At 40.8% G+C, this 13,930-nt stretch overlaps 1 protein-coding gene across 2 annotated transcripts in view; it reads left to right on the top strand.

Annotated features, from left to right (window-relative positions):
* mllt3 (MLLT3 super elongation complex subunit) overlaps positions 1–13,930 on the top strand; it is a 58,706-nt gene that overhangs the window by 38,009 nt on the left and 6,767 nt on the right. For both annotated transcript variants that reach the window (XM_072687858.1, XM_072687857.1), the window contains exons 5-7: positions 203–241; positions 1,235–1,363; positions 3,419–4,003. In XM_072687858.1, the coding sequence (XP_072543959.1) occupies positions 203–241; positions 1,235–1,363; positions 3,419–4,003 (753 nt within the window). The remainder of the gene's footprint in view (positions 1–202; positions 242–1,234; positions 1,364–3,418; positions 4,004–13,930) is intronic.

Genomic DNA, 13,930 nt, shown 5'->3' with positions numbered 1-13,930 from the left:
TTTAATTAAGAAAGAACTGCGAGGTGGTGCAATATCAATTTAACTTGGCAGGCAGTGTGAGGTCTTCTTCAATTTACCAGATTGTTTTAGCTATTGGAAGGCATTTTGTCACTAAATCATATAAATAAGTGCACAGTGTGTTTGCCAAGAGAGAGCCTTTCCCTTTCTTGCCCTAATCTTTTCATGTTTTTATTCCTGACAGCAACGAGACCCTCACAAAAGGAGTTCAGAGGAATCTAAAGTAAGAATCAGTATTTTACATTTAATATCATTATCATTACATGTTCACTAAGGGTGGGGAAAAAATGACTTCAGTGACATTAAAGATAACATAATGACTTCTACATTCTGTGTCCAAATTTTTGTGGACTTTCTATTTATAGGTTGCACCCACTGCTGGCACAGAGTGCCACAAATACTGGGTGTGTAGTCTCTGTAGAGAAGTATTGCTAATAACAGGAAGCAGATAAACATGAACCTATTGGCACTGTTTTTGGGTTGAATTAAGAAGTTGGGGATAAAGTGGGTTGGTGGTCATCCAACATCCTGACATCACTGAATGCAATCAAATCCTCTCAATGTCTCAATATCTAGTAGAATTGCTAACCTGAACAGTAGACATTGTTATTGTGCAAACATACTTGAAGTCCAGTAAAGTCTGATTCCCAGCCCCTAGACATTGAGATGTGGTAGTTTTGAGAAACATAATTTTTAGACATATACATGGCGGAGGGGTACAGCCGGAGCAGTCTACAGTGAAATAGTTCCCAAAGAAAAGCCTTTTCAGATTTAGCCCCAGTATACTGTGAACAGTATTACAGATGGCCAGTGTAGTGTCACTAATCGTTTTGGACAATAAATATAATGGCTGAGTGAGGTAAACATGATGGTCCCTGTTTCCCATGTCCACCACTAAAGAAACAAGAGCATTCCCTTTTAACAGGTGCCTCATTTGTGCGCTACCTAAATCTTAGGTAGCACTACTTTTTGTAGATGGATAAATACAGGGAAAAAAATCCAAATGTAGGTTGTAGAAAATCTTGAAAAATATAAAAATTCTTGGCACCCTACATATGAGGACAAAAGACAATCAGTGCAGTGCTTATAGAGTCCCACCCCTAGTGTTTACTATGTTTCTTCACCAACACCATTCATTTATATGCCGATTTGAGCTCCACCACTTTTGCCTGTCAAATTCTGTTAAGTAAGTTGTTGTCTTTCATTTGTCGCTCAGGTGATGGTCATGCAGGAGGGCTCCACGTCTCTGTTCGGTCAGCACCTGAAGCTGCCCACTCTACCCAGCAGCTCGCTGACATTGACCTTCTCTGACGGCAAAAAGAACAAGTCCTTCCCGGGGTCAAAGGTCGGTGCAGATTTCCAGGTTTTAGGACCACAGGGTCCGTAGACTAAACCAACCGGGCGCGACTTGCCCACCCCCTCGGCCGCCACCAAACGAATTCCCAGCTCTTCAAAGAGTTCCCTCTAATCCTGCATATTTGGCGAGTTCAAAGATGTTTAGCGTGTTTCACTCTGCGGATTTGTGAGACGTTAAACTTTGGCTTAAGTGGAGTATTTCTTGGCTGCCGAGAAAGCACATGCTTACATTCCGATGACGTAAACTGAGCGCTGGGGTGTCCCGTTACAGGAGGGGGTTTTGAATGAACTGTGAAATAGTTATCGAGACAAAAGACTTTTTTAAATTTTTCTTGGTTTTTCTCCCCCCAGCCCCCCAATGTCTGTCTGAATCTCCCTTAAAGGCAACAGTTTTTATTATATGAACCCCCACTGCAGCCGGGTGGGGGAAAAAAAAAAAAAAAAATGTCTGTTTCCAACAGGGTTGCACAGGGAGCCTCAGAAGTTAAACCCTTATTCTCTGCGCCGATTAAACCACATTAGCCATTACACTAGTAAATCGCGCATGACTGTAAACCTCCATGTTTCTTCGATTAGTTTTTATTTTTAGTCTCCAGTGCAGTATCGCTTACTGTGAGTCAATGCGCCTGTACGCATGGGGAGGTTACGAGAGTCTGTAATGCACATGGAAATGGTTCCCAATCTAAACAGGCCCTTGCACGTGATGGATTACTGACAGATCAAGGGTCACTGGCAGCCAGCGTGCTGCACCGCTGCACCAGCCTCCTTAGCAAACAGTAAAACAGTCCGCTGTTGTCTTCTCCCCTGCACTTAACGTGATGCTGTTGTGTAAAGGTTTCTGCAGGCTGATCATTTGGTCTCATGTGGAGTAAACCTAGTGTGAACGGTTAACTGGTTCATTGTATTTATTCATTTTGATTGCATAATGTATATGTAAGTATTCACGCTGTGACTTTCTACGCTCTTGGAGATTAATGTGCTTTAAATGATTCTTTGAGCAATGCCACAGGAGAACCACTTTTGGTTCCATAAAGATCCATGTTTGTAATAGAGATGTGTTGGGAGAGTGTAAAGAGTGGTTCATTTTATGGCATTGCTCTGGCATTTGATGCTTCAGATGCTTTTGGGTTTTTGAATATTGCCTATAGATTTAAGGAACATCTGTAGCTCAGGACCTCACTCAAACTTTTATAAATTTTAGTCTTTCAGATTCTAGTTCCTAAATAAAAGGTTTTTTTTTCTTCTTTTCAGTAGACTTCAACATTTGATGCAACGAGCAGAAATGGATAAGAGGGCTAGGTTACTTTTTTTTTTTTTTTTTAGCTTTTAGTCGTTCCTGGCATTTTGCGATCTTTAGCCTTGTAAAACCTTTAGAGATGTACACTTGGAGCTTTTTGGCTAAGCAGAACTGTTTTCTTTGGCTAGCCATGAAGAAGACTCTTTGTGTTCAGAGGTCCCAGGGTCAACAGCAGATTTAGAGGCAGTTTGGGCAGGTCATAACACCTCCTCTGTCTAGACTGCCTAATAGCTTTACTACATCAGTGAAATATTGACAGGGGCTACCAGGCCTGACCTTGGGACAGGACAGCTCAGTCATTAGAGGAGGAAGTGCTTTCGTCCCTCAGAGTACAGGGTGCCCATCCGGCAACTCTCAGCCTTTCAATTTCCCCTTGTCCCAGTAAAATGGACCATTCCTTCTTTGTGGATGCTCACAAAAAAAAACTAGACTGTGTGTGTACATTCATATTTCAACAAGGTGCAAATATCATTGCTTGCTCAGCCAAATTCTGTTCAGGTGTGTATCCATTTTTAAGCTTCTTCTATAATGTAGAGATTTTAAGTGCATCCTGTTTTGCTTTCCATCACTTAGAATAAAAATTCTGCCTGATTGTTGTGTTCAAACCACAGTGATTTAAATTATTCAATGTTGTCTCCAAAAATAATACTGTGGAGAAGTCGTCCCACTATCACACGAGGTCACATGAAGTCTAGCTTGCAAAGTTAAGATCACATCTAATCTGTGCCTGATATTCTTTGTCTGCAGGATGGATCCAAAGGCAACAGTGCCCTCACCATCACCACCACCACCAACAGCATCAGTAGCAGCTCTCTCAAGCTCCACAAACCGTCCAAGGAGCACAAAGACAAGCCTTCCAAAGACTCCAAAGAGTCTAAAAGTGCCTTCAGAGACTTTAGCAGGGACTTGGGCAAAGTCTCCAAAGACTCCTCAAAGAAACCCAAAGAGAACCAGCCGCTGCGGGATGAACAGCCCATCCCTAAGATGGGTTTCAAAGAGCCCAAGGCCATGTCTAAGGAACACAGAGCTACTGAGGTTAGCTTCTCAAGCTTGGGCCAAAATAAACGGAGGCCTGCGCTGGACGATGAGGGCCACGTCACCAAAAAGCGAAAAGGTAGTTTTTCAGAGCCATCGCAAAAGCTGCAGGCCTCTTCCAGCTTGCTCCAGCAGTCAGATAAAAAGGTTTTAAAGGACAAATCACAAGGCCGGCATGCTAAAATACGGGATAACGAGCTGTCTGAGAGAAGAAAAGCACCCACGTTGCCTCCTTTTCAGGATGTGGTGGACCCGAATGACTCGGACATGGATGACAACATTTCTACCAAATCAGATGTAAGTGCTGCAGATGCTTTTCTTATTTCAGTTTTGTAGTCCTTTCTTCTTCTGGTGTTTGTGAATTTCATTCAGGTATATTAACCTTTGTTGTCGCTTGCATTGTTTATTAAGTAAAGTGGCACAGTCTGAGCAGTAAATGCTTAGATGTTTGGATCTTTTAAAGACACTAAACGTTTTAGAATTATTAGAAATCAAATAATTGGTTGTGCATAATAATGCCTGGCAACAGCTCTGCAGTCTGCAATTCCCTCAGAACATGGTGAAGCAGAGTAATCTTCAAACAGAGAGGTTGTGACAGGCAAAGGGAGAATTCCAGTAAGGCAGGACTGGTCTGAAAAGAGGGCTAATAAACTCTGTGGGAGTTCAGGAGCTGAGGCCCCATTTTTTCTAGGTGGGGGTGCAGGAAGTCAGACATTGCCTGTAGCCAGGCAGTTCAGCCTTCCTGGACAGCAGTGGAAAAGACCAGGATTAGGGCAATGGCTTTAAAGTACATCCTCTACAAAGCAAAAAACCAAAAGGCTGACTTGCTGCTTAAGTGAAGAAAAAAGTTCTTGTAGCTGTAATTGTTATCTAGTTAGAATTAGCAAGACATTGTGTGCAGATTAAACTAATTCTTACAGTTCTTTCTGAGTCAGGCCCTTGTATATTTTACAGTGTAATATGGTTCTACAACTGGTAAACTATGATTATTGGAGCTGAAAGAAAAAAAAAAAGAAAAAAAAAGAATGATTAATGCCTAATGCTGACTTATATGATGTTTCTAATGGAATATCAGGACTAAGCTAAAGCTGGTTCACATTTTTGGCTGTTCGGGATTAAACACATACTTATGAAGCTTGTAAAAGGCATTCCATATAGTTTATTTGAAGCTTGGAACACATAATATACATTTTCCCTTGTATGAACCTGAGCTCCTATTCACAGTCGTTGACTGACCTAATACTTCTACAGTGACATTGTACTCTTTGAATCAAACAGGATAGAAATTTTAGCAACTTTCCAAAGCATAACCCAAATCTGTTCTCAACCGCCATCAAGTCAAGAAAATCAGCTGGCTTTAGTGGTCCTCTGGGGCTTCAGTATCCCCTCACTTTGGTTAAGAAAGAGGGCTCACTAAGGGAGGTCTGGTTTATTAGCTTGAAAGCAAGTGGCGAGATGAGATTTATGGCTTTATGGCACCTAAGGAGAACAGAGAAAGGATGCAATGAATAGCTAAGTTTCTTTAATCCCTCTGCTTTAAGAAACGAGTGAAAGGAAGGAAGAAACGTCTGTCTTGATGACGACTGACAAATGCCAGGTGTTCCTCTCCACAGGTCACCCTGTCCTATGCTCTGTTAGCCTGACTCCATTCGTATGCAGGCAGCAATCAGCATTAGCAAACCACTCTGAGTTCCTGAGAGCTGTGAGATCCAATAATGAGTCTCAGAAAGAAAAGGAAATGATGTGTGTATTCCTTGTTTCTTTGTGGTCAGAATGTTACACTTTTGGCTGCAGTTGGATTGGAGCTGATATCAGTAATTGGAACGAATGGTATGAATTTGAGTTGGAAATAGATCAGATTTATTATAACCACAAGCCCGTTTAGATATTTTATTAAAGCATTTACTGTGTCGTAGCCAATTTTAAGGAGAAAAAATGTGCATTTTTTATTCTCCATTATATACATCAAGCCCTACAGTGAAGTTACAGTAGCAATTGAAAGCGTTTTCATACTGGAGACGAGTGAAAGGTAAACTTTAGACCAAAACTATAACTGTAATCAGTATTAAGTTTAATTTTATTTTTTGTAAATAAACTGTAAATAAACTGTTAAAAGTGCAATTGAACAATTTAATTGACAGTTGGACCAGCTATTGCAACATTTATTTGCTCTGCTGTACCATTACTAAATGTAATGGTACAGCAGCATGATTCCATAAATATATATGGCTGGTTAGTACAGTTAGTTAGTACTATGAGATTTAAATGTTTGATATACAGCGTCCAGTGTTTCAACAGTTGGCTTGACTTCTGCTGGTTCATCAAATCCATCCACTCATCTGCTCCTCTGTTAAAATGCTGCCAAAATACATTGACACCTGCATTCTGTTTTTATCGATGGAAATTAGCCTATCTGTCTCTTAACTATGCACGCTTTGATGTTCTGCTTTGCTACTCTGTCTTCTGGTAACTGAACCTTCTGATCACATATTCTTAGTATAAAAGGTCTTCCATTGAGTTCAGTGATTCATGACACTGTAAAGAAACACTGCTTTGCACTGCTAGCTGAAGTGGGCTTCTTGCCAGTTCCTTACAGACTCTGGCAGACCATTTTGAGGTGGATGTCATCTTCATGTCACTTTTTTTTTTTTTTTTTGGCCAGTTCCATCAACACAACATGAAAAAACGTTAAGGATCCCAAATATTGTCTACTTGTATGATTTTTCCACAGCCTTCTGCAGATAACGGTCACTTCCTAGAACTGCAGAACTGTCAGATGTGATGGTCTGCTTAACTCTGAGCCGACAGTTTCAGATAACTTGTAAAAGGGTTCAGTAATGTCATGCTAGGAGCACAGTCTAAAGAACACAGACCTATTTAAAAACAAAAAATGCAGTTCTGCAGTTTTTTTGTTTTTTTGTTTTTTTAATAGAAGAACTGATTTGCAAGTGTGACGAACCTTCTCTATGGAAACAATATCTGTTCCTTTAGAAAGCCTAGCGATGCCAAAGAGGGATGATGTAAAAAGACCTTTTCTGATTATCTTTTCCAAACCTAGCTACAATGAGTAGTGCAGTATATTTACAACTAGTGGGTTCTCAGGCGTTCACCGCCGTGCTCAAACCTGCACTTAACTTTTCGTAACCTGCACTTAAATTTACTCTGTGTTAAGCACCTGAGTCGTTGGTCAAGTTGTGCACCATGGGTGCACCGTTACAACACTGCTCTGTCGGGCCCACTGACGAATGATAATTGGTGGTTGATTTTTGGGGGTGCGGGGGGTTAACCCTACCCTTAAATCTGTTTATGACTTCCCTGTAGAGGAGCTCTTTGGTGGCTGGGAAGTGAGCGGGACAAAAGCCCTACACCAGCCCAGTCGTCAGATTTAGAGCAGTTGGAGATTTATGGCAGTGCAGCCAAGGCAAGGGGTCGTAAAGCCTCAGTGCAGCTGGATGGATCTGCTAGACTCTGGCTATTGAAGCTTTGCCGCCTTTTGTTCACCACCTCTCCAGCTTGCCTCTCATCAGTGTGAAGTGAGCCACCTCCATGTTTTTTGTACTTTAAGCTGTTCTTTGCAAAGTTGATCATAAACAGCAGTTTTAGTGGAAGTAAACATTAGGAACTGGCAGAATCCGAGCATCCATAGGGAAGAGCGTCTTAGAAAACTAACCACAAGTAACACCACCACCATGCTTTCAGGAAATTGCCACTTTTATTGCTGGTGTATGTGAATTTGGCGGGGGGTGGGGGGGTGGGGTGTATTTGTTTCAGGGGTTAGAAATTGACTCATTTTACAGCTCTGTTTAGCTTATGTGGGATTTACATTTAAAGGAGGACACAGCCATGTACCAAACTCATTATTAAACTGTGCCGAAGTAAATACGGTTTGTTGAGCTACCAGAAGACAACTGACGATTGTTTTAGTCAGTTGGTTTAAATTTAAATGGTTTAAATTTAAATGTGAAGAATCTGTCAACCTGAAATCATAGTTTACCATTATTCTTCTTACCTTGCTAAGCACATTTGCCTCATTTCATTTAAAAGATCTTTTGCTCAGGTCTAAAGTTTATCTGGATTTTTGGGTGACCTCGTGTAGCAGTAGCAGGAAAAAATAATATAAACCAGTAATCCCATATCATGGTGCTTGGCTTGGCTCAATGACTAAAGACATGTCCAGACATTATGTGAGCAGTAATCAATTAAGAAGCTTAACTAATCTGAATTTTATCTGGAAGACAACTAACTACCTTAGTATTGTATTATAGATAACCAAAACGTACAGACTGTTGCTCTGTTTTTTTTTTGATAATGGAATAATTTAGACTAGCTTGCCACATAGAAATAACACAAGTCAGCTAACAGGTTAGCTCTGTTTGGAGCGCCTCTGCTTTAGTGCGTCGTTTCAGATTTGGCGACCCGCATGAGGCTGCCGGCCATGTCTGTTTTGATTGAAGCTGCTTTTTCATTAGCTGTAAAAAAGTAATGTAGCGTTTTACAGTGCAGCCACTGCTTGGCCGTTACTCAAGCTCAAGGGTGACAGCCCGGCACAGCCATACCGACTCAGTCCAACTCTTTTTCGCTCTGCTTTTCTTCTCCCCCACCCAGGTTAAAGCTCAAAGACAGTCCAGATGATGTTGGTGCTTAAAGATCTGCCAGCCTGTTCCACATGAGTGATGACATCACTTTTATTGGCAGAGGGGTATGGGGGCTTTTCTTTCCGCGCTTTTACAAGTGTCTAGTTTGGAGGCCTGTCGGACCCTCGGTCCGAAAAAGGCCCTGTGATTTACAGCACGGGACTGTGAGCAGGCGTTTGATGTCAGCTAGACTCCCAGACAGACAAACAGGCCGTAAAATGCAGAGAGGTGTAAAGAGAAGAGGGGGGTTGGTGAAAAAGCAGAGAGAAAGAAGGTAAAGGAACTTCAAAGAAGTCTGTTGTGGTTTCCTCCGACTCTGTGAGCAGTAAAAGTTGTCTTTACCACCCTGCCTGCTTGCAGCAAAATTGAGTGTCAGCCCCCAATCTGCTCTCACTAGTGTCACTATCAATCCCTCCTCCTTTCTCTTATCCCATTCATACCGTGCAGATTTAGATTGTCTCTTTGTTTGCTTGACTTTACTTTGCTCTAGATCGGACAAAGATGCAGTTTACTAGAAGTTTGTTTTGGACGACTGGTGAAATTGACTGATCTGAACAGTAGTCGGCTGTTTTCTGGAGTTGAGAGCCAGAGCGTGCTATTCAGATTATAAGATGTACTGCAGTAATAAAATGTAAGAAAAGAAGATATTGATTATATTGAAGTAGTATTGTAATACTGTATCAATTCTCACACTATTTATTTAAGTAATAGTTCACATCCAAAAATTGTTGGCAGACAGCTGTTCATAGTGGCTAGATGGTGTCTGTCTTTAGGTTTTGTACTGATTGCATAAACTTTTTTTTTGTATTCAGGTTTCATGATGTTTGACTCAGTATATGCTCTTGCATACAGTATGGCAATTTGCGTATATTGAATCACAACCTCTGTACCATGATGTGTATTGTCTCGGAAGCTTGTCAACACACAGCTCTGTTAGCATTTTATTTGGTTAAGGTCACTTTGAAATGGCATCTGTTTTCATTGATCTTTCTGAAGCTCTTACTTTGCAGTCATATGGTTATCCCATGCTCTATTTTATGTTTGTGCTGCTGTTTTGGGGTTTAATTGGTCTGAAATCCTTTACAGCTCCCAGTAAAGGCTGCAAGGTGCTGTTGTCAAATATCTGTCAAGATCTTGAATATGCCAGTTCAAAAGAAATCTAGGGGAACCAAAAACATGATGCTGATTGAGACTCTCATAATTATCACTGGTTTACAGTAATGAATAGCAATAATATTGCTAATAAATGGTATTCAGAACAAGAGACACCTGCTCATTTTTTATTTTTATTTTTTTTCCAAAATCAAGGGTATTCACAAGTTTGTCCTGCTTTTGTTGGAGTAAGTGTCTCCACCCTTCCGGGAAGGCTTTCTACTTCCTGTCAGGATTTGATTGTATTCAGAGACTAGTGTTTGTGAGGTCAGGATGCTTGACGTTCACCACCCAACTCATCCCAAAAGTGTTGGCTGAAGCACCATCATTCCAGAGAAACAGTTCCACTGCTCCACAGCTCAGTGCTGGGCGGCTTTATATCCCTCTAGTCCACACCTGGCATTAGGCATAGTGCCAGTAGGTTCACGTTTATCTGCTCCAGAGAGTCCTATTTTATTGGTAATACTTCTCAACATGGACCTGAAAAGCCATGTGTATGTGTTCATTTGCATATCTGTATCAGCTGTGGGTGCACCTGATTGCATGGGGTGAATGGGGTGTCCTCAAACATTTGGACAAATGCAGTCTATTATCTATTATTTGCTGATAGCTTGGTGTGATTCCCAATACCTTTGTGCACCCCTAAGCTGATTTAATTTTAAGTATTAATATATATCCAGAACAAGTTTAGACATTTTTCATTTTTGCCTGAATTAAATGAGTTTTTGCTGAAATTTATGCTTGGAAATCAGTGATGTTGCCTGCCAGCCTTTAACGAGACGGCGTGTAATAACCCATCTGTCAACTCGTGCACAATTAAACGCAGCAGCGTGGAGTGTGTACACTCTGAGGGATGTGTTTGACGCAGTGTTCAGCAAGGCTGTTCAGACATCCATTTGATGAAGAGATTCCGCCATTCTTCCTCCAGTTACAGTAGATGTAATCACAGCTTTCCAGTGTGTGTTTATGCAGTACTGCTTTTAGAGACGAACTTCTTCGTGCACTCTCTTTCACACTCGTGCAATGTCATGCTTTCTCTCTTGCTTCATATGATTTTTGCGCCTTCTCTTCCTCACGTACTTTCTCATTGCAAAAAGATAATCACAGCCACAACAATGACAAGCAAGTGACGGCAGTAGAGCATAAAGATGATTCTTACTTCTTAAATTGTCTTTTTTGCTTCACTCTCACTTTATTTCGCTTGCTTTCACGTTTATACTCTTTTTTGCATTCTCTCTTATTTTGCGTTTTCTCGCTTACCCTCTTTCTCGCTTTCTTTTGCTTACTCTTTCTCACTTTTTCATGTGCACTCCCTCGATTTCTGTTGCTCTCTTCCTTGCTTGCTCTCATTTTCTTGCTTACTCATTCACTTACTCTTTCTCTTGCTTACTCTCTTAACCGTACCATTAGCTGCTGATGTACACCATATGTCCAAAAGTTTGCAGCCTTATCCAGCATTTCTTCAAAATAATCCCTCTGCCTAACTTTTGAGTGTCTAATTCTATTTGCACTGTTTTTCAGTAGAGCTTATACAAGCAGTGTGTGCACAGTTGTGCATCTGTTTAAGCAATAGATGCATCTCTGGTTCTCTCGCTCTTTCTCGCTCTCTTTCTCCCTCATAAAACAGTCTTTACAGTTGGGCCAAGTGAACTCTGTTGGCTGCACTGTCGACAGAGAGAGTCGGTTAGGTTTCACAGAGGGCTCATCAGAGAAGAATGTAAACAAATTAATTCAGATTAACCATAATGGTGTCTTTAGATTTCCTGTCGGGCCGTCCTCCAACAGGAATTAAGTTAATAGTAATGTGCTGAACTTTTGTGCTCTGCTATACCCCTTGCCCCCACACATGAGCACACACTCTGTGTTTCGGTGTTGTGTTGAGACAGGAGATTTAGCAGAGGGTTACAAACCCCACAGAAACGCAGGGTAGACTTAAAACTCTGTAACCCTAAACCCTCTAGACACGGCCAAGACAAGAGCTTCAGCTGCAAGAGTATCAGACACTCTGAGGGCCTTCTTCCTTTTTTCCTTTTGAATAATTGTTTGATTTGCTACAATAAGCCTGCTCATCACAGTCTCATAGCAGACGCTCTGTGGAATGAGGCTTATCTAGGGGTTTGGACTATTTTGTGCAGGTTGGTTTCAGATTTCTGCTCAGTGCCTGCTGTGCTTGTGCAGAAATAGTGTGTTTTTGGTAGAAAGAACACTAGGTCGTATTCACCAATATACCTAATTCACCTAATTTCGTAACAATGTCTGTCAGGTTAAACCTCTTTTAATGATTGTCCTTGTAAATTGAACAAATCCCCAGTAAGAAAACACTGGTGAATGTCAATCTTCTTAACAACAGTTTGTGAGCAAGGTCCACTCAAGTTACTCCCGGTTCTGAAATTTCTATATGTTTAGTTCTACTGGTTGCTGTGAATACTCTGGTTCTGTTATTTTATAAGATGTTTTTTTTGTCCTCTGTTGATGGCATTTGAGCAGCGGCATTGAGTTACAGAAAGCACTGCCTACTAAAACATGCGTGTGTGCACGCTCGCCTGTGTGTTGTAAATACCATAGCCCATGGGAGTCTGCACAGTAAAACTGTCACATTTCTCCCATAGAGGCAGGCACAGTCTTTAATCTTAACCACAGTGGGTAGACCGCTGCGTTTTGACACACTGAACAGTATGGCATAGTCCCACACACAGCTGCCCTAAACCTCGCCACCTATTTACATTCTGCAAACCTAGAATATTTAAAATCTGTAGCTTACGATTATCACCGTTAACAGACTGATTTTATCAGCACTGAAGGGTTGTACAAGTAATCAAACATGATGAGTTGCTTAAAAATATAGTTACTTTGACCCAACACTGAGCTTTTAGCTCATTTATTTGTTTGTAAGCCATTTCAGCATACACATTTAAATTATTGTTCTTTTTCTTTTCATATAGGTATTGGTCTTAACAGGATGCCTAACAAAAGTATTCCTGAATGATGGCAAGCAACTAACTATCCAAGTTAGTAAAGTAGCTCAGCCAATAGGCTGTTTTCTGACTACAACAGAGTTATTACCCAGATAACATGTAATATCTATTCGGCTGTAAATTTTGACCATTTCTAAAACAATTGGCACCAGATCTGAGAGAGTTTCCAGTAAAACAGTAGAAACAAATAGTAGTAATGCTAACATTATTCTCAGGAGTCCCAAATCAGCAGTTCAGAAAAGGTGTTTTTTTTTTTTATTTATTTTTTTTTTTTATATCAGTGATTTGTTTTCATTGAACAGTAAATAGTAGTACTCAGCTCAACCCTTAAATACCCAACATTAAAAAATATAACCCAGAAAAATGAAACAACCACTTCAACCTCAGACATATTTTTGTTTTGTTTTTAGTGTAGACGTTCTCAAGTGTATGACATGTGGTGTACCACCACAGCTGTATTTGTTCAAGTCCTATTGCTCTGAAACTGTTTTCAGTGCAAATTCAAAAGGTTTACTTTTTATATGTAGTTTGTTCGGCTGTGTAGTAAAGGGCAGGTATGTTAAAGCTAAAGGGGCTGTTTAAATCCATCCATTCCGTTACACTTCCAACAGTCCTGTAGTCCCGAGTGGCCTTGCCTCGCTCTGCAGTGAGACATGGCCTGGAGAGGTCAGAGGAGCTTCATAAATTTTGATGTTCTCTACAATTTATGTACATGCAGTGCACTTCGAAGAGGCTGCTAGTAAATCTCATCTAGCCTAGGAGTGAGGAACGTCCTAGCTGAATAAGTGTCGTGCTGCTTTGCCTTGAATTCACACTTACTGCTTTTGAGTCTTTTTAATAGGTCAGAAATATGTAGGGTTTTGGAGGGGAATGATGACATGGCTGTGGTGGTGTTTGTTTAATGTTGCTGTCTACATATTGTCTTCATATGCTGGTTTTTTGTGTGTGTGTGTGTGTGTGTGTGTGTGTGTGTGTGTGTGTGTGTGTGTGTGTGTGTGTGTGTGTGTGTGTGTGTGCCTTTTTTTTGAATGAAGGGATGAGGGGGAAGTATGTGTGGCACTGCCTGTGCACACCAGTGTCCTCATAAATCAACCTTCATTAAGAAGGCTTTAGGGGAGACTTTTGATTTACAGTGGGGGAAGTGACACCAGAACCCATCGAAGGCTTGACATAATGTTAGTAACAGTTCATAAACTGAATTTGCTACATATGTGCATAAATTATGAGTTTGGTTATACTGACACCATAAACATAGTCATATACTATGAAAAAACAGTAAGGTTGCATTGTGGTCTGTGTGTGCTTTGACTGATGCATTTTTGGAGAGTAACTTCTTGTGAAACACTTAGCAATAGCTTCTTTTTTTTTTTTTGTGTAAACAAATAACGTCTGACTTGCATAATTTGACTGGAAGCATGTGAGTTGGTGCTTAAAACCATACTGAAAACCATCAGGATCATTCT

This window comes from Salminus brasiliensis, chromosome 9, assembly GCF_030463535.1.
Source record: "Salminus brasiliensis chromosome 9, fSalBra1.hap2, whole genome shotgun sequence".
NCBI classification, from domain to species: Eukaryota; Metazoa; Chordata; class Actinopteri; order Characiformes; family Bryconidae; genus Salminus; species Salminus brasiliensis.
The sequence above is the reverse complement of the archived record's forward strand: the minus strand, read 5'-3'. Positions and strand labels throughout refer to the sequence as shown.